General features: G+C 33.6%; 2 protein-coding genes across 4 annotated transcripts; one reads left to right on the top strand and one right to left on the bottom strand.

The window, feature by feature from the left end:
• Positions 1-1,261: 1,261 nt before the first annotated feature.
• LOC108321029 (pre-mRNA-processing factor 39-2) lies at positions 1,262-13,928 on the bottom strand. Of its 3 annotated transcripts, none has more exons than XM_017552659.2 (13): positions 13,786-13,928; positions 12,540-12,640; positions 10,924-11,153; positions 10,579-10,746; positions 8,444-8,801; positions 8,215-8,358; positions 7,220-7,372; positions 7,007-7,123; positions 5,423-5,503; positions 4,246-4,395; positions 1,922-3,526; positions 1,603-1,659; positions 1,262-1,444 (listed from the first exon to the last, which is right to left on the bottom strand). In XM_017552659.2, the coding sequence occupies exons 1-13, from the start codon at positions 13,805-13,807 to the stop codon at positions 1,349-1,351; spliced, it is 3,282 nt and encodes a 1,093-aa protein (XP_017408148.1). In that variant the 5' UTR covers positions 13,808-13,928; the 3' UTR covers positions 1,262-1,348. The 3 variants fall into 3 exon arrangements, with proteins under 3 accessions (XP_017408148.1, XP_017408156.1, XP_017408166.1); XM_017552667.2 differs by having other exon boundaries at positions 1,621-1,659; XM_017552677.2 differs by lacking the exon at positions 10,579-10,746.
• Positions 13,929-14,655: 727 nt separating this feature from the next.
• Positions 14,656-25,500, top strand: LOC108323884 (uncharacterized). Its single transcript, XM_017556695.2, has 9 exons — positions 14,656-15,070; positions 15,150-15,284; positions 15,806-15,916; positions 16,411-16,695; positions 18,125-18,324; positions 18,490-18,748; positions 19,135-19,245; positions 23,521-23,712; positions 24,959-25,500. The coding sequence occupies exons 1-9, from the start codon at positions 14,708-14,710 to the stop codon at positions 25,298-25,300; spliced, it is 1,998 nt and encodes a 665-aa protein (XP_017412184.1). The 5' UTR covers positions 14,656-14,707; the 3' UTR covers positions 25,301-25,500.
• The last annotated feature ends 221 nt before the right edge of the window (positions 25,501-25,721 follow it).

The raw sequence follows: 25,721 nt of genomic DNA, 5'->3' as shown, positions 1-25,721 counted from the left end.
CAGGTTTGTCTATCAGTAGTGGAAAGAAAGAAATAAATCCATATTTATTCTCTCAAAAAAGGGTGTAAATTTTAATCTAATTTTTTTGTTTATCTTTGTTATAATCTACTTGCCTGCCCCTAGCTGTAGATTCAGTTGCTTTTGAACTATTTGACTCGGATTTTGTTTGTACTGATGGTTAGTAAATTTTAAATTGCATCAATCCTTTAAGTATGTCGTCTATTTTTGGTTCAATAAGTTTGTGATCTCTGCTTGTTCAGATTATTGTAAAGTTGGAAGAGTAAAGGTATATCCAACCAAAGCTGCCTTTTCACTTTTGATGATGTTTGCCTTGATTTAAATTCAGTCCTAGAAAGTGCTTTAAGTGGGTAATGCATGTGTAATTTTAACCAAATGATTTTCTCTCAGCAAGTGAAATTTGGCAAGACAGTTTAGATCCTAATATATTAAAAAAATTTGATCCTAATGATACAAGAAAGTGAAAAATTTTGTGTATATGGCATGATAGGACCTTGTTATAAACAAAATTTTGGCAAGACAGTTTCTTTGTGTATGTATATAAACACAATTTTTCACTTTACATTTTTAAATTGTGCAATTTGGAAATAACTTTTTAAAATACATAAAAAAAGTTTTCTGATTCAATAATTCAGAAGTCACATTTTTTAGAAAAAAAAATATTAGATTGCACAATTCAAAAGTCAAACTTTTTTCTTTTTGCTTTCAAATTATATAATTTAAAAGTTTTTTTTTAATTACTCAATTCATAAGTTCTTTTATTATAAAAAAATACTTTCAAATTGCATAATCCAAAAATAAAAGATGACTTTCCATTGTACAATCTGAAACCCTTTTTTTCCTGAGACCATCCATGACACAATACATAAGACTGCCAATAAGGACAAGGGTTTAGCAACAAGGGGCTACGTAGCATGAGAAGTTTGGTCCTTTAACCATCCAATGGAGATGCACATAAAAAAAGTATAAAAAGATGTAGAAAATTATAAGAGTGCACAAAGAAATGATCCAAAATTAGTTTATTGAATTACCAATTGATCATTTCTTTTTATACTTCCATAATTTCAACATACACCTCCACAAATTTTGTATTTTGGAATATAATTTTTGTATTTCAAATTATATATTCTAAAATATAAAATAAAAAATTTCAAATTATACATTTTGAAGTACAAAATTTAAATTTCAGATTATAAAATACAGAATACAGAAACTTATGAGATAATGAAGAAATTTATGAAGATGCAGGAAGAAGCTGCCCTATCGGTTTTTATAGCCTCTTGAGAGTTGGTATTTACAATTGAAATTCTGTCATATCTACAAAAAAATGTCACTCTTGGGTAGATTTCTCTTGAGAATGATCCAAAACTGGAGAAGAAATCGATCCAAGTCTGTCTGATTGTTGCGATACTATTGCTCCATTGCTCTACATGATCAAAATATCAACAAGTTCATGATAGAATAGTACGGAAAACAAACCATATATATATGCAGCTAATTAAGTCGCATTGGAACTACCTACGTAAAAAAAAATTATTCTCCAGCAAAGAACCACTTTTTATTAAGAATTATAATTCGACTCACCTGCGATGACAATATTACCTGCCCTTGGTTTTCTACAGGATGACTGCTGCTCTGCAACTGCAAAAAAAAAAAAAAAGATTTGAGTTCAAACGGAGTTCAGAAAAGTTGTTCCGCAATCTCACTTTGATAATAAAAATTGTTCATCTAGAATCTGACTCAACCACTGCGTTAATCAAGTCTACTTGAACTTTTATCTGTAGAGGTGCTGGTGCTTCTTATATTACAAAATTACACATACCAAGTCACTTTATGATTACATATTCGTATTCTCTTTTCCTACTTCCCCAGCTAAGTCCTATACTTTTTATATTTAATGTACCTGGGTTGATGGTTGCTGCTGTTGATAATATTGCTGCTGCTGAAGAACCTGTTGTTGGAGCTGTTGCGGTTGAAGAGGTTCCAGCAGACTATGTTGGAGTTGTTGTTGTTGGAGCTGTTGCGGTTGAAGAGGTTCCAGCGGACTATGTTGGAGCTGTTGCGGTTGAAGAGGTTCCAGTGGACTATGTTGGAGTTGTAGTGACTGTTCCTTCTGGAATGGTTGCTGCTGTAATTGAATATAATGTTGTAGTTGTTGTTGTTGCTGGTAGTAATAGTATTGGCATAACTGACTATACTCTTGGGCATTTTGCATATATCCATATTGGTCATTGCCTTGCATTGGATGTTGTAATACAAGTGATGTCGCATTGCCTGGTGTTTGAGACTGAGATGAAGTGTTCTGCATCTGCATGTTTTGCATAGGCCAACAATGAGCTGCCACTAACCCAGTAGTAGTCGCAGTAGATTGAAACTGATTTTTTCCTGGATTGCATTGCTGAACTTGCAACACAGGTTGAGAGGAGTAATCTGGAGCACCAGCCATTTGTGCACCCCCTTCAGGTGGATGAATCTGTTGTGGAGATAGCTGCTGCCGTAGGTGCTGTTTTCTATCCGTGTTTCCCCTATAACCAAATTTTGGTCCTTTAAATTGACCGGCATTTCTCCTTCTATGCCAATTTCCACCACTATTACCAGAAGACCGAGGTGGTAGAAATGGTTTCCTTGATCTCTGGTCTCGGTAGCGTGCTGAATATGGGCTTTTTGTTTCAATGTAAACTTGGTTATACCCAGAATCTTGAGTGCTAGCAGAGTTCTCCTGATTTATGGTATGACCACCAATTATTGCTCTAGTATTTTCCTTATGGCTTTCTGGAATTGCTACACACTCCTGAGATACCATTGGTCCTGAATCAGGACACGTGCTTTCCCGGGATTTCGATGACATGCTTGTCAGAGAATGTGCCTTCAATTCTTCAGACTCAACCTCACGTTTTCCCTTGGAAAAATAAGTATTTTTATTTGAGGGTGTTTGAAAGGCGTGTGAGGATTGGTTTCCACGGCCAGTTTGACGCAAAAATTCTTCTGATGAAACATCAGATTCAGAACTATTTTTTAAATTCTTAACAACTCTGGTTGATTCCTCTTTTACTTCCACTAAATGGGAAGATGGCACATTATTTTCAGGATCATTCTCCTTTGGTTCCTCAGAAACAGGAAGAGGAAATTCCCTCCTATTTTCTTCTATTTTGTCATTTAATTCCATACTTTGAAGCTTGTATGCATCTGTATCATTAGATCGAGTACTTTTATTTTTCCCCAACAGTGATCCACCATTAGTAGCATCATACTGGTTCTCACAACATTTCAGCAATGCCGTTTTCTCATCTTTTTTATGTAAATGTTCTTGCAAATCAGAAATAGAATCTCTAGATGCTTGATTGGGAGTGACAATAGAAATATCTTCACGCTTGTCCATCAAATTAAGCAATTTTCTATGCCTAGCAGATTGCTCATGTAAATCTTTCCGAGCAGAGTCTGGAAATAATTTTATGTGCCGATTCCACGCCTTCCTTACATCATGTATAGTTCCGATATAGTCAACAAACTGGTATATTAATATACACATGTTAGAATAAAAATTTCAAGGAATTTAAGCTTACTTCAAGTGGCAAAGGTTTACCAATAGAAATATCAGTATAAAAAGGATCATCACTAGTAAAACCAAAAAAACAATCAAATATTTGAAATATTTTTGTTCTACTCGAAAACTAAATACATATTTAGGACCCTACAGCAGAACAAAAGATTATCTTTTACAAGAAATAATATAGATAAAGTAAAAGCCATAAATCTTTTTCAAGGTGGATACACTATAGCACAAATAGCAGTACTTTCATGCACAAGCATAAGCTTATAAATATTTATAATATTCACTGCTTGAATCTTGAGAAAAATAACTATTTTAATAAATATAGTTAGAAAGTGAATTTTAAAGCCTAATTCAACCCTACAAAACCAGCTTATGGGATGAGGTTTGCACCCACTTATAAAGTATGAATTGGTCTTATCTCTAATCGATGTGGGATTTCCAACACACCCCCCTCCATGTCTATGATACCATGTTAGAAAGTGGATTTTAAAGTCTAACTCAACCCTACAAAACCGGTTTATAGGATGAGGTTTACACCCACTTATAAACTATAAATTGATTTTATCTCTAGTCGATGTGAAACTTCCAACAAATACAAAAAAAAAAAACACTTTATATTACTTACTCCTAAATCATAATGACAGACTATTATATTTGAACTCAAAGAAAATAACCTCCAGGTATAAGTTCGATATATCCTCTGCATCTTCTGCACTCAAACCTTGTGATCCATCAGACCTTGGAGATATTGTATCAGCAATAATTGAATCTATTACAGCCATGTGCTTTGTACCTCCATGCATCATTGAGAACTTTATTAACTCCTGAAAAGGTACTTAAAATCAACTAAAGAAAATTTGTCATGATTTAAATTCAAAAGTGATTTTATCCACACATGCAAAAAATTAACTTCTTAAAATAAAATCATCCCTGGGCTTGTACCTGAAAGCACAAGCTTAACAGAAATAACAATTCTCTAGTGACCAAAACTGTGGTCTTGCCTATTTAAGCACTAGCTAATAGTGAGCCTATATTTCACACCAGCTCAAAAAGAAGGTTGCTGGATGGGCACGTGAATTCATTTTCAACAATGCTACAATCCGGAGGGAATATGAACTGCCACTTTCTAGATTCTTATCTCAGTGGAATAACTTTAAGTGGAAACAAATATTTAGGCAGTTATATTTCTATACTAGAGAGTTATTAGGCAGTTATAGGTTACGAAGTAACACATATTGTGGAATATAAGTTGTGTACATACTTCTATAAGGGTATCAAGATGTCGGATAGTTATTTCCTGTGTTTTAAAGGAGGAAACTCCTTGCTTGAGGGAAATCCTGTGTGTTAGGGGGACCCTAGTTTTTGTACTCAAATTTGGTCTAAAAAACAATTATTTCTATCTTTATTTCAGAATTTAGTGTTTATTGATTCAGTCAAACAGGACACCTGGAAACCCACAATTCTTCCTCATCACATTCTATGGGGGTTTGTCTCAGTTCTCACCATGTAGGTTAGTAGCAATTAAATTTTTTACTTATTCAGTCAGTGTGAATTTGCCCCTCTGTATCCAGCTGCAAGTTGATATGAGCATGGGTATTATGAGGAGCCCACATCAAATACTGCGGAATGCTCCGTATAATATTTAAGTACTTGGTTCTCCACATTTAATAGCTAGTTTTTGAAGATGAATTCGCCAAGTGCTTAGGTCGTCTATTGGTTTCAGACCAAGTTGGTTGTTGGTGTCTTGGAAGGATTAGGGTTCTAATCCTTGGAAAGTGTATATACATGCATACTTATCACACCAGCTCCAGATTAAGTTTATCTACTTTAAATAAAATATTACAAACATACCTGCAGAAGCAATTTGTTGTGAGGCAAAGTTCTGATACCATCAATTAAGACATCTCTGGCAGCATCCACACTATTTGTACTCTTAAAACCAAGAAAGGGACAGATGATAAACAAAAGTTAGTTAGATGCACCTGACAACAGCATTTGTCATAAAGGCAACAGATGTTTTTCCTGTTTTCCATTTAAAAAAAACTCTTCTGTCTATAGTTATGATGATATGACTTTTTCAACCCTTTTGGCAAGCATTTAATAAAAGTAAAAAGTTTAAAGAATTAATTAACTACTACTGACAACAACATTCTTCATAAAAGTGACATTCTTTCTTGTTTTCCATTTCATAGAGCTCTTCATATATTTAAGATATGCCTACATCAATCCTTTGTCAAGCACTTATTAAAAAAGTTAAAGTAACTAATTGTAATGAGTAATAACAGCCTAAAAGTACCCACGTAAGTCTTTTAATTCTACAAAAGTCATTCTCATTGAATTCCATTCTACAAGGAGGGGAGAAAAAAGGTGAAAAGAAGAAAGACTTTCCAAACAATCATATACATTATGCTTGATTTCTAGTCATAGAAAGTTGATTTAACAGTAAATCAACCTCACAAAAACTGACTTGTTAGGTAAATTTTACATCTAATTATATACTATAATTTGGTCATGTCTTTAGTCAACATAGAATTTTCAATACACTCCCTTGCATCGAGGATTGAACATCTTTAACATAACTAGATATTTCTGCTGGTCCAATAGTAGTTGACAAAGTAGTCCAACAACCCTTATTAGGATAGCCTCTAATACTATCTTAAAAAATAAACTTTAAATCTAACTTAAATTCAAAAATCAGCTTGAAAAATGAGGTTTCCATCCCCTTATATACTATAACTTAGTGACAAGAAAAAAAATGTTTACAACATTAAGGAATTTAAGATATCAAAAGGTATAAGGATCTCTAAAATTCACCAACCAAAAAATTGCTGACAGCAAGATGGCTTTGAATTTTTCCTCTCTTGACTACCTCTTTATGGCATCAGGATATCATAACTGAAGTTAGGATTATATTGGATGGAAATCCAATGCAGTGTTAAAGAAGCACCTTGCTAACCCCTGAAAATTCCCATCTCAAGTTTATGCCCCTTTTAGATCTTTTATTTTCTTGGGCATGGATGATAGTTCCCATTATCTATTTTGGGAGGACCCTAGGGTCAGAAATATTCATATTTCTTACACTAAATAATATAAAAAAAAATATACCATAAAGAGTTTTTTCATTAAATTAAGGAACTAAATAATGTACCATGTGTTTTTAGCTCAAATTTTTCACAAAGTACAGATTATTCACTCTGATGAATTTTCCTTTTGTACTTGAATTCTCACAAGTTCTAATTGGATTATCATTAGCGACATCCAAAGAACTAAACTTCATCTACAACAATCTAGAAGAAGAAATAATTAGAGGAAAATGAATGTTCTCAAAAGGACAAAAACATTGATTGAGTGATTTCTATCATAATCAAAATATTTATAGTAACAATCAAAACAAATTGTTAACTTCTTAATAACAGATAAGCACATAATACCTACAATATATTTTAGCCGAGAGAAATGTATGTATAAAATTGGGAGTGCATGTAACTTTTCCTCTGTAGCGGCCCTTTTCAGTGCTTCATTGTATATACTGAAAGCTGACTCTGTATTTCCCTGCAATAAAAAAATATAAAGGAGCACATGAAGTCACTTTTTTGTATCTGGGTGTTACCGTTTTTTCTTTAATTGGATTAAAGGCTAATTGCATACCAAACGTTTTTCCATATTAGCTTTTGATATAACATTGTCCACAAAGTCTGAATCTCTCTCTTCACAACTTTGAACATATGCAGCACGAGCAGCAAAAACATCTCCTATTTGTTCCTTAAACCTGGCATTGAATAAATGGATTGATGGCACCCTCTGCAACAAGCATGTGATGGAGCTATAAACATTGCAATTAGGGCATGAAAACTAAGCCTAAAGAAGAAAGGCACCAAGCAAGTTTCAGTAGGGTAAAACCTAAGCATGAAGTTAAGAAATAATGGGATTGAAAAGAATTCACTAACCAATGCAAAAATACCACTCAACTTGCCATAAAGAATAGTGGACAAACTTAGTTGAGTTTCCTTTTATTTATCATTAGTAACCTTCCCATCATAAAACCACACACTAGAATATAAAAAACAATGTTATATAGAATTTCCACTTTTCTTTATATAGACTTTAGCTTCAGTTGGAGCAGAAGAGGAGCAGGAAGAATACAATTTAAATGCCCTTGGGTGCAAGGAATATTTTAATGGATTAAATTCAATTTTAATTGATTAATCCTGCCAACTATATATGAGAGCCATCTCAAGTTATTTTCATTGAATCAAATTGAGAAAGATTCAAAATATCTCAAATGCCTAAGGAGAGCTCTATTGCTACAGAAGAAAAAAACACATTTCTTGGTTTCTTTAGAAAATAAAAAGCTTCAGGATTATTCATGAAAGATGGAGATCACGTAGGATCTCTAACACAAACCATTACCTTTCATTTCTTCCTTTTGACTAATACAATGTCATAACAAATTAGTCTGTGAATCATGGACATCCACTACCATTTAACATTAGTAAATACTTCATACTTGCATTATCCAAAATACCTAACCATTGGCTATTGTTTCTGAGACTACTACAGAGAAACTCAAGTACAAAAGAAGCCTGTGCAGAAGCAGAGTATTAAAAATAAATTCAATCAACTTGTGGTAAATATGAAGATACCGTCAAATAAATTTCAGTTGCTCGGTCTAAAGAATAGTTTGCGATTTCTCTTCCTCCCTTGGCTTCCATGAAGTCCACACAACGCATCCAGTATTCAGGATAGTTGGCACACACAATCAAACATCTCTCATAAAGTTTCACAGCCTATCTCAATGGGAGAAAGGAAAGATTTTAGCAAACATAAAAATAAAATAAGCAATTGACAATTTTCTGGGCTGTGGAAAATTACCCAGTCAAAGTCCCCTTGAAGTTCAATAAAGTCCAGATAATTATGCCAATTCTGCAATTGATTTGCATCAAGAGGCTGAACATGAAAGTAGTGTCTTCGAATACTAGCCTCAAAGGGACTAATTTTCGAATACAGCTCACATGCATTATGATAAAGCATTTCTCCAATTGCCCTGTACCTTTTTAGGGCTACTGAACTAGTCAATCCAACAGATGAATCCATCATATCATTGATAATGTGATAAATCTCACCATCCTTGTAACATGTAACCATAGGAATTTCGCAATCAAAACATGTCTCTGATTGCAATTCATGGTTTGCTATGCCCTCCTCCAAAATGGTTAGTAACTTTTTAAAACTGAAAGATAGAACTAATATCTGGTTACCACATTATTAAAATATATGCATATTTAATACAAAAAAGGCACCCACAAACAATACAGCCATATGTTAAGCATGCACTCTTTATACAGTTTGATAAGAACAATGATCCATTTGAAACAATACAATATGAAGGTGGAGACTAAAACAAAGATGTAATATCTAAGTAAATACTAAAAAAATTAAAAGATATGAAGTACAGATTCCAAGAAATGACAAGTAACTGTTGAAAAATTAAATACTTGCTTCCTACTTCCTGTTAAGAATCTGTAATTCCAATTACCATATAAATACCCTTTTGTAAAGTTGTTTTCATTTTTAGTTCTACTGCATAATTAATCAAGAGAAAAAAAATTCCCAGTTAAAAATATAAAGAGCCATGAAGACACTCTTTATTATGTACTATTGTTAATATAATTATAAATATTCACACGTAAAGAAACAGCTCATTCAAATCATTTAAATACAAGATTATATACAATAAATTTAAATGAGGTACATAATAATATATTTAAATATTATTCTGCTGGTAGAACCATATCTACAAAAACTTAACTCAATTTGATTTAAGGTTATAAATTATATTGGCAAGAATATTTTGCAAATATTATGTATTTTTTTAATTAATTTATATCGAAAATTAATTGCCAAAATCAAAGTAAACATACTAAAATTTTTAACCCTAAAAAAAATCTTATGAAAAACATTTTAGGTAATAAAAACTATACAATATACTAGATGTTATGACCCGAATCCAGCCTGCCACAACATAATAAAGGCCATTAGGCTCACCCAAGTCATGCAACCCTCTGAACTTCGGAATAACTATCATAACATAACCACCCAAGGTAAAGAAAAAGCATAATTAACTTGCAAGATACATGAAAAGAATTCCTAAATACATTATTTATTAATCTACAGCTTTAAACAGATAATTCACAACAATCATCAGAGGAATAAAAAATGTCTTTTAATACAGTCCATGCCATCTTATATCCTTCTTGTAGAAATAACCGAACATGTCTAATAGCCCTAGTGCACTACCCTACACCTACAAGGCTTTCAAGCATACGCCCTATAATATAACAAAAAACAAATAATTAGTTTAAAACATAAATAAATATATAACTAATCTACAGCTTTGTAAATATACCTCACAACAGTCACCACAAGAATAAAAAATCTATTTTTAATACATTCCACGCTATCCTATATCCTTCTTGTTGAAATAATGGAGATATTTAATAGCAACAGTTTACCACTACCCTAAAACTGCAAGGCTTTGAAGCATAATTATATAACAAAAACAAATAATTAGTTTAGTTTGCCACACCACGTGTATGGCTCACCAAAGGTAATGTGACAAACTCCCTCACTCAAACCGGAAGAGTTAAAGTGAAAGCTATAACCTCAAAAGTATCTCCCTCCCTCCTCTCTCTCTCTCTCTCTCTGCAGCCCACTCTACCGATAAATTGTGCTCAAATTTGTAAATATAAAGTTGACAAAGAGAATCCATGTGTAGCACAGTTACCCATCACATTTCAGACCTCATAACAATGCAAGTGTAGCACAGTTACCATTATTAACTCAGACCTCAAGCAAAGAAAGAGCAAAAGGAACACAAAGACAATGGGGTTAAAAGTTATATATGACTTTATACACAGCCTAGTAAAAAAAACATTGTTTTAATATCAATTCCATCAGCTTTCCAAACCAGCTATAGTGACTAAGAAGTTTCACAATAAAAGGCATACCTATCATAATACTGGTGCAACTTTTTGGTTGGAAACTTAAGTGTTTGGATATAAATGTGAGCAAGAGAAATCCACTGCTGCTGGGAAAACTCAAAGTGAATATACTTGTCCCACAAGATATGACATAAGTAGTCCTTCCCAACAAAGGAAATGGCTCTAGTGAACAATCTGATTAAAACACATCAAGAAATCATCTCATTTCTTTAGCATAAGCAAGAGTAACAACTATAGAAGAGGTGATAGTGTGGAAACATAAGCATACTGCTAGAATAGGTTCACCTAACCGTTATCCAAACAGTTTCTACTACCATGTGTGCATTCATCCCATAAGTTAACTATACTTACCTCCGAATATCGGATGGGTCCTCAAAAGCTGACATGCCAAAGCTGCAGTAATCAAACCACACACCGACTGAATATGTTGCTGCCAACACAGCTTTTTCAAACACTTCAACAACCTTATCTGTGGTGGATATGCATGTCATGTGGGCAGCATACTTCCTCCAATACCCATGACACAAAGGAAATTTGGACAAGAAATTATTATAAACCAGACATATCTTGTCCACATCAGCCTGCACAAATTGAAGAAAATATATTATTGACTTAATCTTTGTTGTACCCATAAATCCCATAATCAAAATGAATCAACACTAAGATGCAAAATAGAAAGATTCATCACAAAGTATGGCATTGGATACGGCATTATATTTCAAGACAGGTAGAAAGAAAATTATTAGTATGTTGAAATAGAAGCATAAAGCTTGAAGATTTGGTCCCTCGAACCACCATGTGCAGAACCATGGGTTTCAATGATGATCTGATCTTGGGCTTAAGTTGTAAATTTTATGTTTAATATGTTGTAAGTGATCTCTCTATCTTTGGTATTGCATAGATGATGTACAAATTTGTTTTTGAAGTGTCTTGACCAAGTTTAAAATACCAATGTTGTCTTAATGGAATAAAAATCTTTTTGATCTATTAAAATGTTTTTCAAGTCCTTCGGAATGGCAAGAGAACATTTTAATTTATTAAAATCACTTAAACCTTTAATCAATTAATTTCACTTAAACCTTTAAAACTAGAAATTTCTCCTTGGTTTACTTGATTAAATCACAATTTAATCCATTAAGATCACTTAAAGACCCATAGAGATTTTAATGGATTAAAAATATGAATTAATCAATCAAAATTGGTCTCTAGGGCTACAAAGTCTGTTCAAATGAATTAAATCTATCAACTTTATATAAGAGAATTATCGCCTATCTTCATTGATGGAATTTGGAGAAGTTTCATAATCATTCTAAACACTTGAGAAGACCCTATAGTTCAGAGAAACACTTCCCTAATTTGTTTTACAAAATTAATGATTGAGTGAATCACATGGTAATTCACCTTTGTATTTTTTTCTACTCGTCTTGTTCTACAACTTGTCCTAGTGATCTTCCAGTGTTGTCAGGTTGTTTCTTGTAGGGTTTAAGATTTTCCTATGTGATTGTAAGAGATCTTGTAGGATTCAAGGTTGCAGTCTTTGCATATTCTTTCTAGCTTTCTTGTGTTAGTCGCATAAAACTTCAAGGTGATTAGGCAACTAAATGTAGCTTCTCTTGTTGTGAAGGTGTATCGGTATAATTCTTGGTATTCTTCTTCATCCCTTTATTCTTGCATATTAAATTTGAATTGAAACTTTTTTGTATGCATATGTTTTATTGTAAAGATTAAAAATCATTATCTTGAGATTTAGTGAAGCCTAAAGAACATTATCTTGGCAATCATCCAACATTTTAGACAATCAACAAAGATAATAATTTAATTAATTAATTTGTTTAGTTAAACTAAATTAATACAGCCATACAATACAATGGACATCAAACATAAGTTTTTTATGTTGATCTCAATAATAAATGAAAAATAATGGAAGAAAAACAATTACCATTTTAAGTTATTGCAATCAAACTTACCGGATATAATTTCTCAACCTCTGAAATCAGTAAAGTCCATTCATCAAAACCTGATAAGCCCTTAGAAATAACTTCTTGAAGATTGAGATTGCCATCAATACCTTCAAAAAGAAATGAAATAAATGACAACCCCAACTCAGTGTCATTGTTACTAACTTTGTGTGTTGAAAAGATTCATGTGATGAAGAAATAACCTTTACAGAACATGGAGAGATAACTAAAATGCAATGAAGTAACTAATAAATATGCATCTCTTAATTAACAACTAATCTCCAAAAAATGGTGAAGAAAAGAAATACAAGAAGGTTCCGAAAAAATAAAGGGTAGTGAAGGAAGGAAGTACAAACAAATACAGATAAGAAGCTAAGACCTCACCTACATATCATTATTTACGTTATAATACAAGCATTAAATGTTAGAACAATTTGCTAACAGGCTACCATAAAGTGACAGTATTTTCAAAAGTAGACTAAAAGTTTTCATGCACAAAAAGTATGCTGCCAATACACGTCAGACGAATCATCACTATATTTCATGATTCCAACAAGCAATGAAAGTATGCAACCATCTACAGAATTTCACTTTGTTCAACACTAAACCTCCAGCTTTCATTGATTTTGAAGCAATTTAACCTAAAGTTCAAATTTATCACAGGTCCAAATTCTTAAACTATTTAGTCCACGGCAACCTATTTATTATAGACATAAATATAAGGTATTATTTATAGATTACTTAAATCAGTTAGCAAATTAGTCAAGTGCAGTTGTTTAGATTGGGTAAATAAGCCCCATCATTGTAAACTCACATTATTCATTCTGAGACAATTTACACTTTTCTAGTTTATCACATTTTTTTTCCAATTCTCTCTTCTTTGTTATAGTTCAGCAATGGATCCTGCTACTATTTAACATAAAACACTGAGCAGTGAATTCTTGGCTCAATGAAACATTCCAATGCGCCATAGCATTTCTATTTGCTTCATAAACATTGGCAGATTTCTAAACGAATCAATTCAACTGCACTCTAATATAATCTCAGAAAGTGGCGAACTAATTACACGCACAGGTCCAGATTCTACTGTGTTTAAATAGTCCAACTCAGCAAAGAGAGAACAGCACGTATACGTGATAAGACGAATAAAATGCACAATAACAATTATTATAATTATTATTATTATAATAATGAGCATTCATACAAACAAATGAACAAATCAGAAAAAAAGAAGAACAAGAAAAAGAAAGATTACCTGACGAAAGTATCGGTGCCATTAGAGAACGATGAGAGAGAATACAGGCACCACCCAGTACCGTCGTCGAGGTGAGAGTAAGAATGAAAAGAAAGATAGGTTCGAGTTTTCGCCCGTTCCCAACTCCTCTCGCTGTTGTTCTGCTTTATTAATTTCTACCTTTTTTATTATTATTTTTTTGTTACTGTTAAATAAACAAGTGATATTTACGAAAAAAAAAATTGTTACATAAAAATAGTTGGTGTTTTTGTGTTATTAAAGAAAACGTGTTGTAATTATTTTAATACAGGAGTAATTTATATAAATTATACATAATAAATTGTTGCTCTTATTACATTGCTTAATTTTAATATTTAAAAAGAAATCACCTAAGTCTTCCTAAATTAATTAAAATTATATTCTACCATATGATGTAAGCATTTGTATGATTGTTTAAATGAGTTGATATGATTAAAATGACTAAAATAGTTTGATTGAATCCTATTAATGGCTAAAATAGGGATAAAGATGAAAATAAAGTAAAGAAATATATAAGAAAATATACATTTAAAATAATGTAAAAAACTAATGATAATAGATATTTCGATGTTTTATGATTACTTAAATTACTGATTAAAGTTTAACAAAACAACACTATCTGTGTTGAAGAAATATTTAAAAAAAAACACAGGTCAAATTATATGTGAAATTTTTATTAAATATTACCGAATTAATAGCTGATTACAAAACCTTGTAAGATACTATGTTGCAAAGCAAAAGCATGAATAATTATATGAAAATGAAAACATATAAAAGTGATTTTTGTTTTTTAAATAGTAATTTAAATTTATAATATAAACATATATGATATTTTTCTCTACAACTTTTATATTGTGATTGATATTTGCGTTTGGTTTATCGTTGCGAAAACAGTGAACAGAAAATGAAGATACAGGCACTGTCACCGCTTCTCCAACGCCCGTTTCAGCCTCTATTTCCTCCGCTTTCTCTTGGATTCACTTTCAAACCTTCTTTTCTAACTCCAACCAAACACGCCCCTTTGCACTCTTCGTTCATCCTATTTTCACGTTCTTCGAGGTCAGTTAAGTTTCGTCCCTCTTTTGCAACGGTTACAGAAACCGAAGGGGTTGTTATTGACGACGGCGACACCGAACCGGGCTTCGTAAACGACGGCGACAACGAGCTGGGCTTCGTTAACATTGGCTACATATCGAGTGTTCATGGTATTCAGGGCGAGATTCGCGTGAAACCAGCCACTGATTTTCCTGAACTGCGTTTTGCCACTGTAATGTTTATTTTCTGTTCTTTTATTGCATTTGTCGATATTTAAAATGCTAAGTAACCTTGTGTGTTGTGTTGAGTAGCCTGGGAGAAGATGGCTGAAGAGCAAGGTTTTGGGTGGACAAAGCATTCAAGAAGTTGAGCTGGAGGAAGGTAGAGAACACCCTGGACTCAAGAGTTGGATACTCAAATTCAGAGGAATTGACACAGTGGAACAGGTTTTTCCATACACTGCCTAATTCTTGAAAATTTTGTTTCACTAGCCTATTACAGTCATGCATGGACTATAGAGTTTGATTTCAATGTAAAGCTTTACGTAACTAATAAATTTGGTCGTGAAAGTTATTGGAATAAGTTATCTTGATAAGTCAGGCTTATTGAAAATAAACTAACAGAAAATAACTCATGTAGGAGTCATCAGCTATTTTCCTGAGCCCAAATAAGCTATCTCTAAGCTCGTATAAATGTCCCATATGTCTCTGTATATGTTAATTCAAGAAAGAGGAAGCACCTTAGAGAATATATCTTTTGACTAATCTTATTCCAAAGTCAGTTTTGATGCAACAATAACAAACACAGATGCTACATTTTCTTACAATAATTGCTTCTCGCCTTTATTTATTGCACCTGGAAAGGAATCGAGCACTTGTGCTTCGGAATGGGAGCGTCAAGTTTCCAATATTGACACAGCCCATTTGTACAATGTTTTTTGGCCTTTGCTAATCAATAGATCGTGCAGGCTAAGATGCTTATTGGATCTACGTTGCTTGTGACAAAAGAAGACAGGCCGGAATTAGAGGAGGGTGAATTTTACACACATGATTTGATAGGGATGAAAGTATTTATGAAGGTTTGTTCTTATCAATCACAAATCTTGCGTATATATGAAAACAAACCACTTTATCTCCCCTTATTTATTATTTAAATTGTTGCTAAAGGTTCACCTATTAATAAAATAAAAATTATCCCTCTCATATTGATCAGTTGTTTCTCTGTAATTTTGTGACTCTCAGCTGTGTGCTCTTATGACAGAAATGCAAACCGTTTGCAGTATAATTTATACTCTTCCATAAAATAGGATTGTTCCTTTTCTATTGAGCTCTTTTCTAGATACATATCTGAGTGCTAGGTGCCCAGTTGTACCAAAGATCCAGCAAATGAAATGCCAAGTGCTAATATAGTGGTAAAAATAATGAAAAAGGCTACTATAAATAACTTATAGATATTGTTATGCTGATATGTATGAGCTTTGAATTTTCTACTCTCATATCTTTGTCACCTTATAATGAGTTTTTAATCCCGAATGCAATTTTTGAAGGTGTTGACCATGCTTGTTCCTATCAGGAAAATGGAACACTTGTGGGAACTGTTATAAATGTTTTCAATAGTGGAGCCAACGACCTACTACAAATTGCACTTGATTCATCTTTTGATATGCTTGATAAGAGTGGCAAGTCAAAGTCTGCAGGAACAGATGTATCTTATCAGCTTGTTTTGGTACCTTTTGTTGAAGCCATTGTTCCAGATGTTGATATGAAAAGAAGAGAAATGCATATTACACCACCTAAGGGACTCCTGGAATTAAATTTACGATTTGATGGAAGGTCCAAAAAAGAAAGGCGCCAACTTGTGAGTCATACTTCCGTGATACTTTATTACTAATTTGTTACTGTTAGCATTTTTTGTTGCCACTGAATATATGTTTGAATTTTTGAAAACTGAATATACTTCCCTGAAATAGAACTGATACAATCAGAAGGTATAAATAAAAGTAGAAGAATAATTTTGTACATTAATATGGCCTAAAAATCAGGAAAACAATTACTCCTATAACTGTTCTAGCTAAAAAGAACTACAGAAAAACTCTAGTTACATCAAATCTTATTATTATTATTATTACCATACATTAGAAGACATTAATTCTAATTGATTTCCATATATCAAATCTCTTGATTCTGGTTTCTTTCTGTAATTTTCAACAATATTATATTAGTATTAATTCTAAATCTAAACTAATTCCATGTCAACCTCCTCCTCAAGTTGGGTCATTAATGTCAATCATGCCCCAACCTGGATCTCAGGTGCTCATAATTTGCTGTTGGTAAAGCCTTGGTCAATATGTCAGCAATTTGATGAATTGTAGGAGTGTGCAAAAGTTTAATTATCCCATTATCGACAACAAGGTTTTAAATTAAGGGTGTTTGAAGGCATTTTGTTCGCTTGGTAGGCTGAAGGAAGGACTATTTCACCCCAAAAGTGACTTGGTGCATTAGTTGATACCATGAGTGATCTAGTAACTTCCTTGAGGTGTTTATTCTTTCTTTCTGTGATTTTATTTTGTTACAATGAGTTCACACATGAAGTTTAGTACAGAATGTCAGACTTGAGAAGGTATTCACTAATAGAATTATGGAGATACTCCTTCCTACTGTCAATTCTAAGGACTTGAATGTTGGCTTGAAACTGAATTTGGATCATGTCATAGAAATTTTAAAAAACCATCACCATTTCTGAATTTTCTTTCATTAGGAACACCCATACAACCCTTATTTGATCATATATGAATGTCACAAACTACTTCGAACCAGTGACATTGTTAACTCAAGAAGTCTTCTATACATCATTCTGAATTAATGAAAATGGGTATGATGGTTTATACTACTGATAGGATGTCCTAGGTGATAGTTTCCATAACACTGATCAAATTAGAATTTTTATTCAACGAAGTCGGAAACAACTTTTTCAAATAAGCAAAATTAATGTGTCCTAGATAGTAACATATCATCACATCATCTTTGGAAGAAACCCCATGGGCTATCTTGATGTTTTTGTTTTGATCTTCTGCTCAAAGCTTTGCTTCCTTAGCATTGCCAATCTACCTGTGTCCAGATCCTGAAATTCACACATGTGGGGAACAAATCCAATAACTCTTTAAATCTCTGATAATTTACTGATGGACAGTAAGTTGCTGTCCAATTTCAGTACATATGAAACTTATTCAAGAGTGATGTTGTGAATATAATCACAAAACCTTTACCATCCACTTTAATGGTGTCAGGAATGGAAAGAAAGAAAAAAGTTTCAAAAGCGTCTCATTTCAGCAAAAAAGAAACTCTCTGAAATGGAGCAAAAACATGTATTTCAAGGATATCACCATGGAGAGAAAGATCAATGGAGCTTGCTTAGTGATCAGATTGTTAGTGTAAACTCCAAATTGCTCCAGGAGGCTTTACAAAGTCTTGAACGTCCAGCAAAGAGGCAAGTTAATATGACAATAACAACAATGAAGCTTGTCTTTACTAATTTAATAATTTTTGTCACCAATTCCTAACCCCTTTTTTATTGAAAAAGGAAAATATCGTTTTATGTATGTGTGGTTTCATTTGCTGGAATTTTCATTTGTATTTTGACTTTTTTAATCAGATGGACAATAGCTGAGTTGACCAGTGCCATAGAAGCAAAGCTTATAAATTCCATCCAATTATCAGAGGAATATTTGTCAAATGGAAGTGAAAATAAGTTGGTTAGAGATATGCAAGAGAAGGGACATAAGCTCATGTCTGAGGGCAAAATGGCTACTGTCTTTCTCTTGAATGAAAAAGAGCATCAGGGAAACATTTATGACTCTAACTTCGTAGAAAATGAAGCAGTTGACACTTCAATTCTTCAAATGTTTCAAAAGGTAGTGCATTGAAATTTTTTCAAATATTTACTTTCTTGTTAATATCCTTCTAGTGATGATTAATTGTTGCAGAAATCTATTTATTCTGTGATCCATCAGATGGATTTTGTCTATTAATCTAATCACAACAAAGCAATAATCTCTTCTACAAATACTCGAACAAATCATAAAAATGCCATCATTTAAAGTTTTGTTATTCATTTTAATTTCATTTCCACTATTTTTAAGAGAAGGTACTATCTTCTATCATATTCTTCCTTTTTCTACCTTGGTGATACAACTAAAGCTTGTTTGCAAGGTATTATATGCATAAGTAACCAAGTAACATTTGGAGAGACTATATAGAGAATAGTTTTCTTCATCTAATAAATTTTCATCTTTTGCAGATCAAAGGTCGTGTTTCTGTGCCTTTAATTTTGGTTTCCTCAGCCCAACAAATTCTGTCTTTAAGAGATCTGTTTACAAGCAACAACTACTTCGCTTTTGACTCTGGAAAGGTTCATGTCATAAAGCATCTCTTTTTATGTTGTGTATTATCTTAAAGAAATATGTGCTCAGGTTTTTTAGTTTGGCATATCTTTGTTCTATCCTAAGTTACGTATACTTAAGGTTCAGAATCTTTTGCTGAAAGAAAACGTTGATATGGCTTTAGTTTCCACATTACCTTGGCTTTCATCTTTAAACGCTAGTTTTCCTTTACTTCTTGATCTAACAACATTTTTTCCTGTTTTTTCCTGTCTCCTGGTCAATATTGTGCTATGAGTGAGATGTCTGAAAAGAAAAAAGTTAGCTCTAGAAAAGAGGTTGAATAGAGCATAAAAACACTTTGCGAACTTTTCATAAGATGGTAGTGACTAGATGGTCTGCGAATGATTGTCTTATAGTTGAAAAGGATGTCAAACAAGTTTTTGCGAACAGCTTGTAAAAAACAGCTAAAAACTAGTTCGAGAGCAAAAGATGAGGTAGTGAAACACTTTAATCTTTATATTGATTCAATTCTCCTTTTTGCAAAAGGTTCCACTAATCGAAAAATTATTTCAAGTATTCTCACTGTCACCTCTAATTTTCAAGAAATACATAAGTTGCTCTTGGTTATCCATTTATGTCCAACTAATATAAGGAATACAAGTACTCTTGTTTCATTAAGTCACTTAACAAAAGAGTTGTTTATAAGATATAAAGATATCTCTGATGAAAGGATATACAAATACGAATTCCTTGTGAGAGATATACTTCACAGAGAGAAATAGCACTTAGATAGTTTTTTGCGTGAGAGATATACTTCACAGAGAGAAATAGCACTTCAATAGTTTTTTGCTTGGCAGCACAATACATTGATCTTTAACGTAGAATCATTATTTGGTTTTGCATGGCAAGTCTTCTATTTATGTGTCTTGAATATGATTATTGTGAGTAGTTTGTTGATCTTTTGTTATGTGTCAGAGTTGTGAGTAGCTGACAAGATTTCCACTACACTCAACTTGAATTTTATCATGCCTTGTTTGGAACATGCTTTCCTTCTACTGACAGCACTATTTTAAGCATACAACAGCAGAAAGTAGCTCTATTAGAGCCTTTATGGGAATGTATAAGTCAACACTGTGATGGTTTTGCGCGGTCGTCCAGTAGATTGGAATATATTCTTCTTATGCCAGAGCATTAGAAGAGCATCTTCAACTTGTGCGGATGAGACACTTTTAAGACATAGTATAGTCTTAGCTTAGCTTTATAGACAGATGGTCTTGCGATTTTCCTGATGAACATGCTTTAAAACACTATTGTAACACTAGTGTCTATGAAGACTACATGGTTTAGATTGACTGTGTCTATGAAGACTACATGGTTTAGATTGACTGTGTCTATGAAGACTACACTATTGTAATACTTGAGAATTAAACTGTAAAATAATTCTAGAGGGTTTGATTGATCCCTCTCATAATCTTCTATTTATAAAAATAAATTGACACAATATAATCATGATAAATAGGGTAACATAGACACAATATAATCATGATAAATAGGGTAACATAGACACAAGGTAACCCTAGACACAATATAATCATGATAAATAGGGTAACCCTAGACACACTATAATCATGATAAATAGGGTAAATATTCTAACACTTCCCCTCAAGCTGGAGCATAAAAATTGTATGTGCCAAGCTTGGAATAAATAAACTCAATCCAACCAAATCAACTTGTCTAAAATGTCGAGACAATAGACGTGGTAACTTTGGCTCCGAGCAAGATGCACATATGCTTCAGACCATCGAGAAAGAATGTCTATAAACCAAATTGGACTCACAAACCAACGTAACCAAGAGACTCCTCATAAGCTTATGGAGAATAATATTGGACAACCACAAAACTTCATCTAGCACCATGAACCTTCGAGTAGGGTGACTTTGACAAAGTTGATTTCCATCAAAAGTGAATGCTGAGTGGTAGACAACGACAAACTGCAGAGACTGGATTGCCATCAAATAAGGATGGGGCCTGCATGGCTAAAAGCAACAAAAATGCAGGGACTGCTATCTCTGACTAGTTAGGGTCTGCAATGGCTGAAAGCGACAAAACGGGACTGCCATCTCTGACTAATTAGGGCCTGTAGTGGCTGAAAGCAGGGACTGTCATCTCTGACTAGTTGGGGCCTCTGACTAGTGGCTGGAAACATACTCCCCCTTACTGCAGGGACTAAATTGCCATTACTGACTGATGGGGCTTGCAGGGACTAAATTGTCATTACTGACTGATAGGGCCTACAGGACTAAATTGTCATACTGACTGATAGAGCCTACAGGGACTAAATTGCCATCAAGTAAGGATGGGGCCTGCAGTGGACAAAAACATACTGCAGGGACTAAACTGCCATCATTGACTGATGGGGTCTGTAGTGACTGAAACATACTCCCCCTCACGGCGAACGACGGAAACTGTGAAGGTGGAATGTCATAATGATCTCCTTTATTCATCAAAGCACCATTAGGAACCATGGTTGGATTGTGTTGAGAACGGTAAGGATGACACATTTGAGGAACAAAGATTGAGACTTATGATGACATTAAAGGCCAAAGATAGGTTGGAGGTCCAAAGGTTTTGTGCTGGACTACTCCCAAATGGTGATACTTAACACTGTATCACAAGAACTACGGGCTAAACAAACTAGACTCGGGCCCAAGGAGAAAGTGACCAATAACGATTGAAGAAAAAAGTGACGAAGTGGCGTCAAGAGTGGTCTGCTGACTTTGAAATCAGGAACCAAGGACGGATATGGACTCAACATGATTCGATGAGTCAAACAATGATGAAACAGAGATTGAAGGACTTAGGGTTCCAAAACAACCAAAGGAGAAAACCCTAGGTCTGAGTTGCAACCACCAAAACTAAGAAACAAGGACCAAAATGCACTCAGGAGGCTTCGGCGAGACGAATGGTAGTGTCACAGTGTAATTTCGACACCGGAAAGGTGGCGCGTGACAAACACAGGCTGGAATGAGGCAACGACAACTAGGGATGGGTCGGCTCCTCGATGCGCACAAAACCCCTAACTTCGCTAGAGAAAACGAGATGGCAACGGCGACAGAGGTTGAACAGATGTGGGGCACGTGGCGATGCTTGGATGAGAACTAGCCCTTGACACAGGCAGGGTTGACCATGGCTCAAGGAGGCAATCCAGATGCATTGGTCGTCAGACTAAACTGTGGCGGTGGTCGATGGCGGGCATTAGCGGACATCATCAGAATGACAGGAAACAGAGGTTGATAGTGACAAACTTATGTGGACAGCTCCTCACAATGGAAAAATAGTGTCAACGGTAAATGGCACCAGACAGCCACAAACAGCAACAGACAGTGTCAGACAGCGACAAACAGTGTCGGACAATTGCGGACAACAACTAGGGTTTGGAGACTAGATAGAAACCAGAACAGAACTGCTCATTGAGATATTTAAGAAAAGATGAAATTTTTAAGGCCGCCGGTGGCAGCGGCTACGGGCCACCGGCGGCAAAGCCAGAAAAGATTCAGATAACCTGCTCTGATACCAACTTGAGAATTAAACTGTAAAATAATTCTAGAGGGCTTGATTGATTCCTCTCATAATCTTCTATTTATAAAAATAAATTGACACAATATAATCATGATAAATAGGGTAACATAGACACAATATAATCATGATAAATAGGGTAACATAGACACAATATAATCATGATAAATAGGGTAACCTAGACATAATATAATCATGATAAATAGGGTAACCTTAGACACAATATAATCATGATAAATAGGGTAACCCTAGACACAATATAATTATGATAAATAGGGTAACCCTAGACACAATATAATCATGATAAATAGGGTAAATATTCTAACCGTAATACTGGTGGTTGAGAGAAGATAGATAAGATAGATCAAATTGTCTCATGACCAGATCGATTAGCTTTAACAATGTCATCATCGAGCCATATTAGTTTATTCTGGGGAAGTGTAAAGGATGGAATATGTTGTTTGCACACTGGCCCATTGCTTGGAAACTGAATTTTTCAATATTGCAAGTAACCTTTAACTTCTTATGGTATTTACCTTTAAAGATTTCGTTATGTCTACCATGAACGATAATATCTTACACTCAGTCGAGTGATGCAAGCATCAACATTCAATTGGTGCACAAAATAGCATTCACTTTTTTTTTAAAAATATACTTCTAGTTTCGAAGTCTTCTAATGATTGCATAATTCACTTCTCTCTTGACTTCATGTTTTAACCCTCTTTCAGGTATGGTTTTTGGAGGAAGAGAAGCTGCCAGTAGTTAGCAGCTTGCCTGAGGGACAGAACAAATATAAGATTTTAATGAAATCACCTTGGGAAATACTCCAATCTCCTGTTGGATCTGGAGGACTTATTAGCTTGGTTTCAAAACATGGCATTGCAGATAATCTTATTGACATGGGTGTTGAGTACATTGAGGTTAGATTTTTTTCTCTCTATATTGAGATTTGTAATGGTTATACTTTTAGTTTTTAAGCTGTAAAAACAGAGTAACATAATTTTTGTTAGGTTTTTTGTTACTGATTTGATGCATCTACTTTTACTTCAACTCATTATTGCAGTCTCTATTGCTTCAGCATTTTAGCCAAATAGGTAAAGAAAGTTCAGATGCTGGTGAATGGATGAGAAACTTGATTCTCTGATTTTTTTTTTTTCTGTCTGGGTTATTCTTACACTTTGAGATGCTTAAATAGTTTTTCTACGTTTCCTTTGTGCACAAAAATTATGGACTCTGTTTCAATAATATTAATATAAGGATATATGTGAAAATGCACAGTCATTATTACCTCTTGCGATATATAGTCGATCATTCTCTAATGAATTAATGAAAAATCACTCTTTTAAAAGGCAGTGTTCTTTTTCTTGTTGTTTAAGTATACCACTTTGAGATGCTTACATTTTAAGGCCACAGGCCTTGGGATCCTGTCTTTCTGTGCCTATGTTTTTGTTGAAGAATTGCAGATATTTATTGCATTATATGGTTTTAGTTATTTTTTTTTACTATTTTTCTTTATATTAATAGATGAAAGAGATTTTCCAAATTTACTCGTGCCCTCTTTTCTATCGAACTAGTATACCTTCTATTGGAGTACTCACGTAGAGTACTCCAATACCTTCTTCATACATACATTTCTTTAAAAGAAGCATGAGAACTTTCTCAGGTGGATGAAGTTGTTATTTTGTCCAAAGTTGTTCATTTCTATTTATTTGTAAGCTTTCTGTGCCAGAGGACATATACACATGCTGCTGTTAATTTTCTTAGAAGTAAGCTTTGTTGCTATAATCAGGAATGAATCTAGAATACTGTGCTGAAATACTGAATTAAAATTAAACATTTAACAATCTGTTCTATTCTAGGTTTAGAACGATTATAGGTATGTTTGGATATATTTTTCCATAAACATTCACAAGGAAAAAAATAAAATTAATTGTTCCGCTAAAATCAACTTATGCACTTAAACGTTTATAAAAACTTTTGCATCTAACTTCTCCAAAAGTTATGCATAAACTAGTTCGTTTTACTTTATTTTTAACTCATGGGAGTAACTTAATTGATTTTAGTGTTTATAGTAAATTGATATGAGCAAAAGGCTATATTTATTCCTCATTGATTTTTAATGGCCATATACTTTCCCTAGTTCATTTCTTCTGTACCTTCTTGCAGTTATGCTGCCCAAGTGAAAAAATTGCTGGGGGAAACTCATTGCTTCTTGGGTTGGTTGAATCACGGGAAGCCAAAATTGGGATGCAAATTCGGCCTACGATAACTGATTCGGAAAAATATTTTGACGTCATATTGTCAATGGACTTCGTCAAGAAGTTGCAGAGCAACAAACTCCAATTTGATGCAATCCCAAGGGCACATTCCTGTGTTGAAAAAGTTGACAAGGAATGGGTTACTGTAACCACATCCACCCCCAACTCATTTGAGCTTTCTTGTAGTATATATAGTTCCTTGAATGCATGTTCTTTGGATAAGGTTTGTATAGTGGAGGTTACAGAATAATTCAATGAATTGTATAGTGATGAGGATTATTGGATAGTGTTTCGAAATACTCATGTAAATGAGGAAAAAAGAAATAGCAAACACCGTATGCATCCTTATTTTATGAAAGAGATTACTGAAATTGGATATGATTTTCAGTCAATGACGGTACCTTCTTGCTGTGAATTGTCCAATATATGAATTTATTTTTAATTTTGATATTTACTTTGAAAGTTGACTGTTCAAGCTAAGTATTCAAGGTTTTTTTCTTAAGTTAATAGTTGTTCGACAAATAATAATATAAAATTATGCCTAGCTCAATATTAGAAAGTCAGGTCATAAGAGTTTATAAGGTCAGGATTGTATTCTGTTTATATATTTATATATTATATAATTTGATTTTGTTCTTAGTTAAAGTTACATTTCTAGCACATCTCGAGGT

The sequence above is a fragment of the Vigna angularis genome, chromosome 1 (assembly GCF_016808095.1).
Source record: "Vigna angularis cultivar LongXiaoDou No.4 chromosome 1, ASM1680809v1, whole genome shotgun sequence".
NCBI classification, from domain to species: Eukaryota; Viridiplantae; Streptophyta; class Magnoliopsida; order Fabales; family Fabaceae; genus Vigna; species Vigna angularis.
This window is presented reverse-complemented; position numbering and strand designations above follow the sequence as displayed.

Coding starts and splice junctions, on each gene's coding strand:
- LOC108323884 (XM_017556695.2), top strand. CDS start 14,708: ATGAAGATACAGGCACTGTCACCGCTTCTCCAACGCCCGTTTCAGCCT. Junction 16,696..18,124: donor AAAAAGAAAGGCGCCAACTT/GTGAGTCATACT, acceptor TAATGGTGTCAG/GAATGGAAAGAAAGAAAAAA. Junction 18,325..18,489: donor CTTGAACGTCCAGCAAAGAG/GCAAGTTAATAT, acceptor TTTTTTAATCAG/ATGGACAATAGCTGAGTTGA.
- LOC108321029 (XM_017552659.2), bottom strand. CDS start 13,807: ATGGCACCGATACTTTCGTCAG. Junction 5,504..7,006: donor TCTCTCGGCTAAAATATATT/GTAGGTATTATG, acceptor CTTGGTTTTAAG/AGTACAAATAGTGTGGATGC. Junction 4,396..5,422: donor ACAACAAATTGCTTCTGCAG/GTATGTTTGTAA, acceptor GTACCTTTTCAG/GAGTTAATAAAGTTCTCAAT.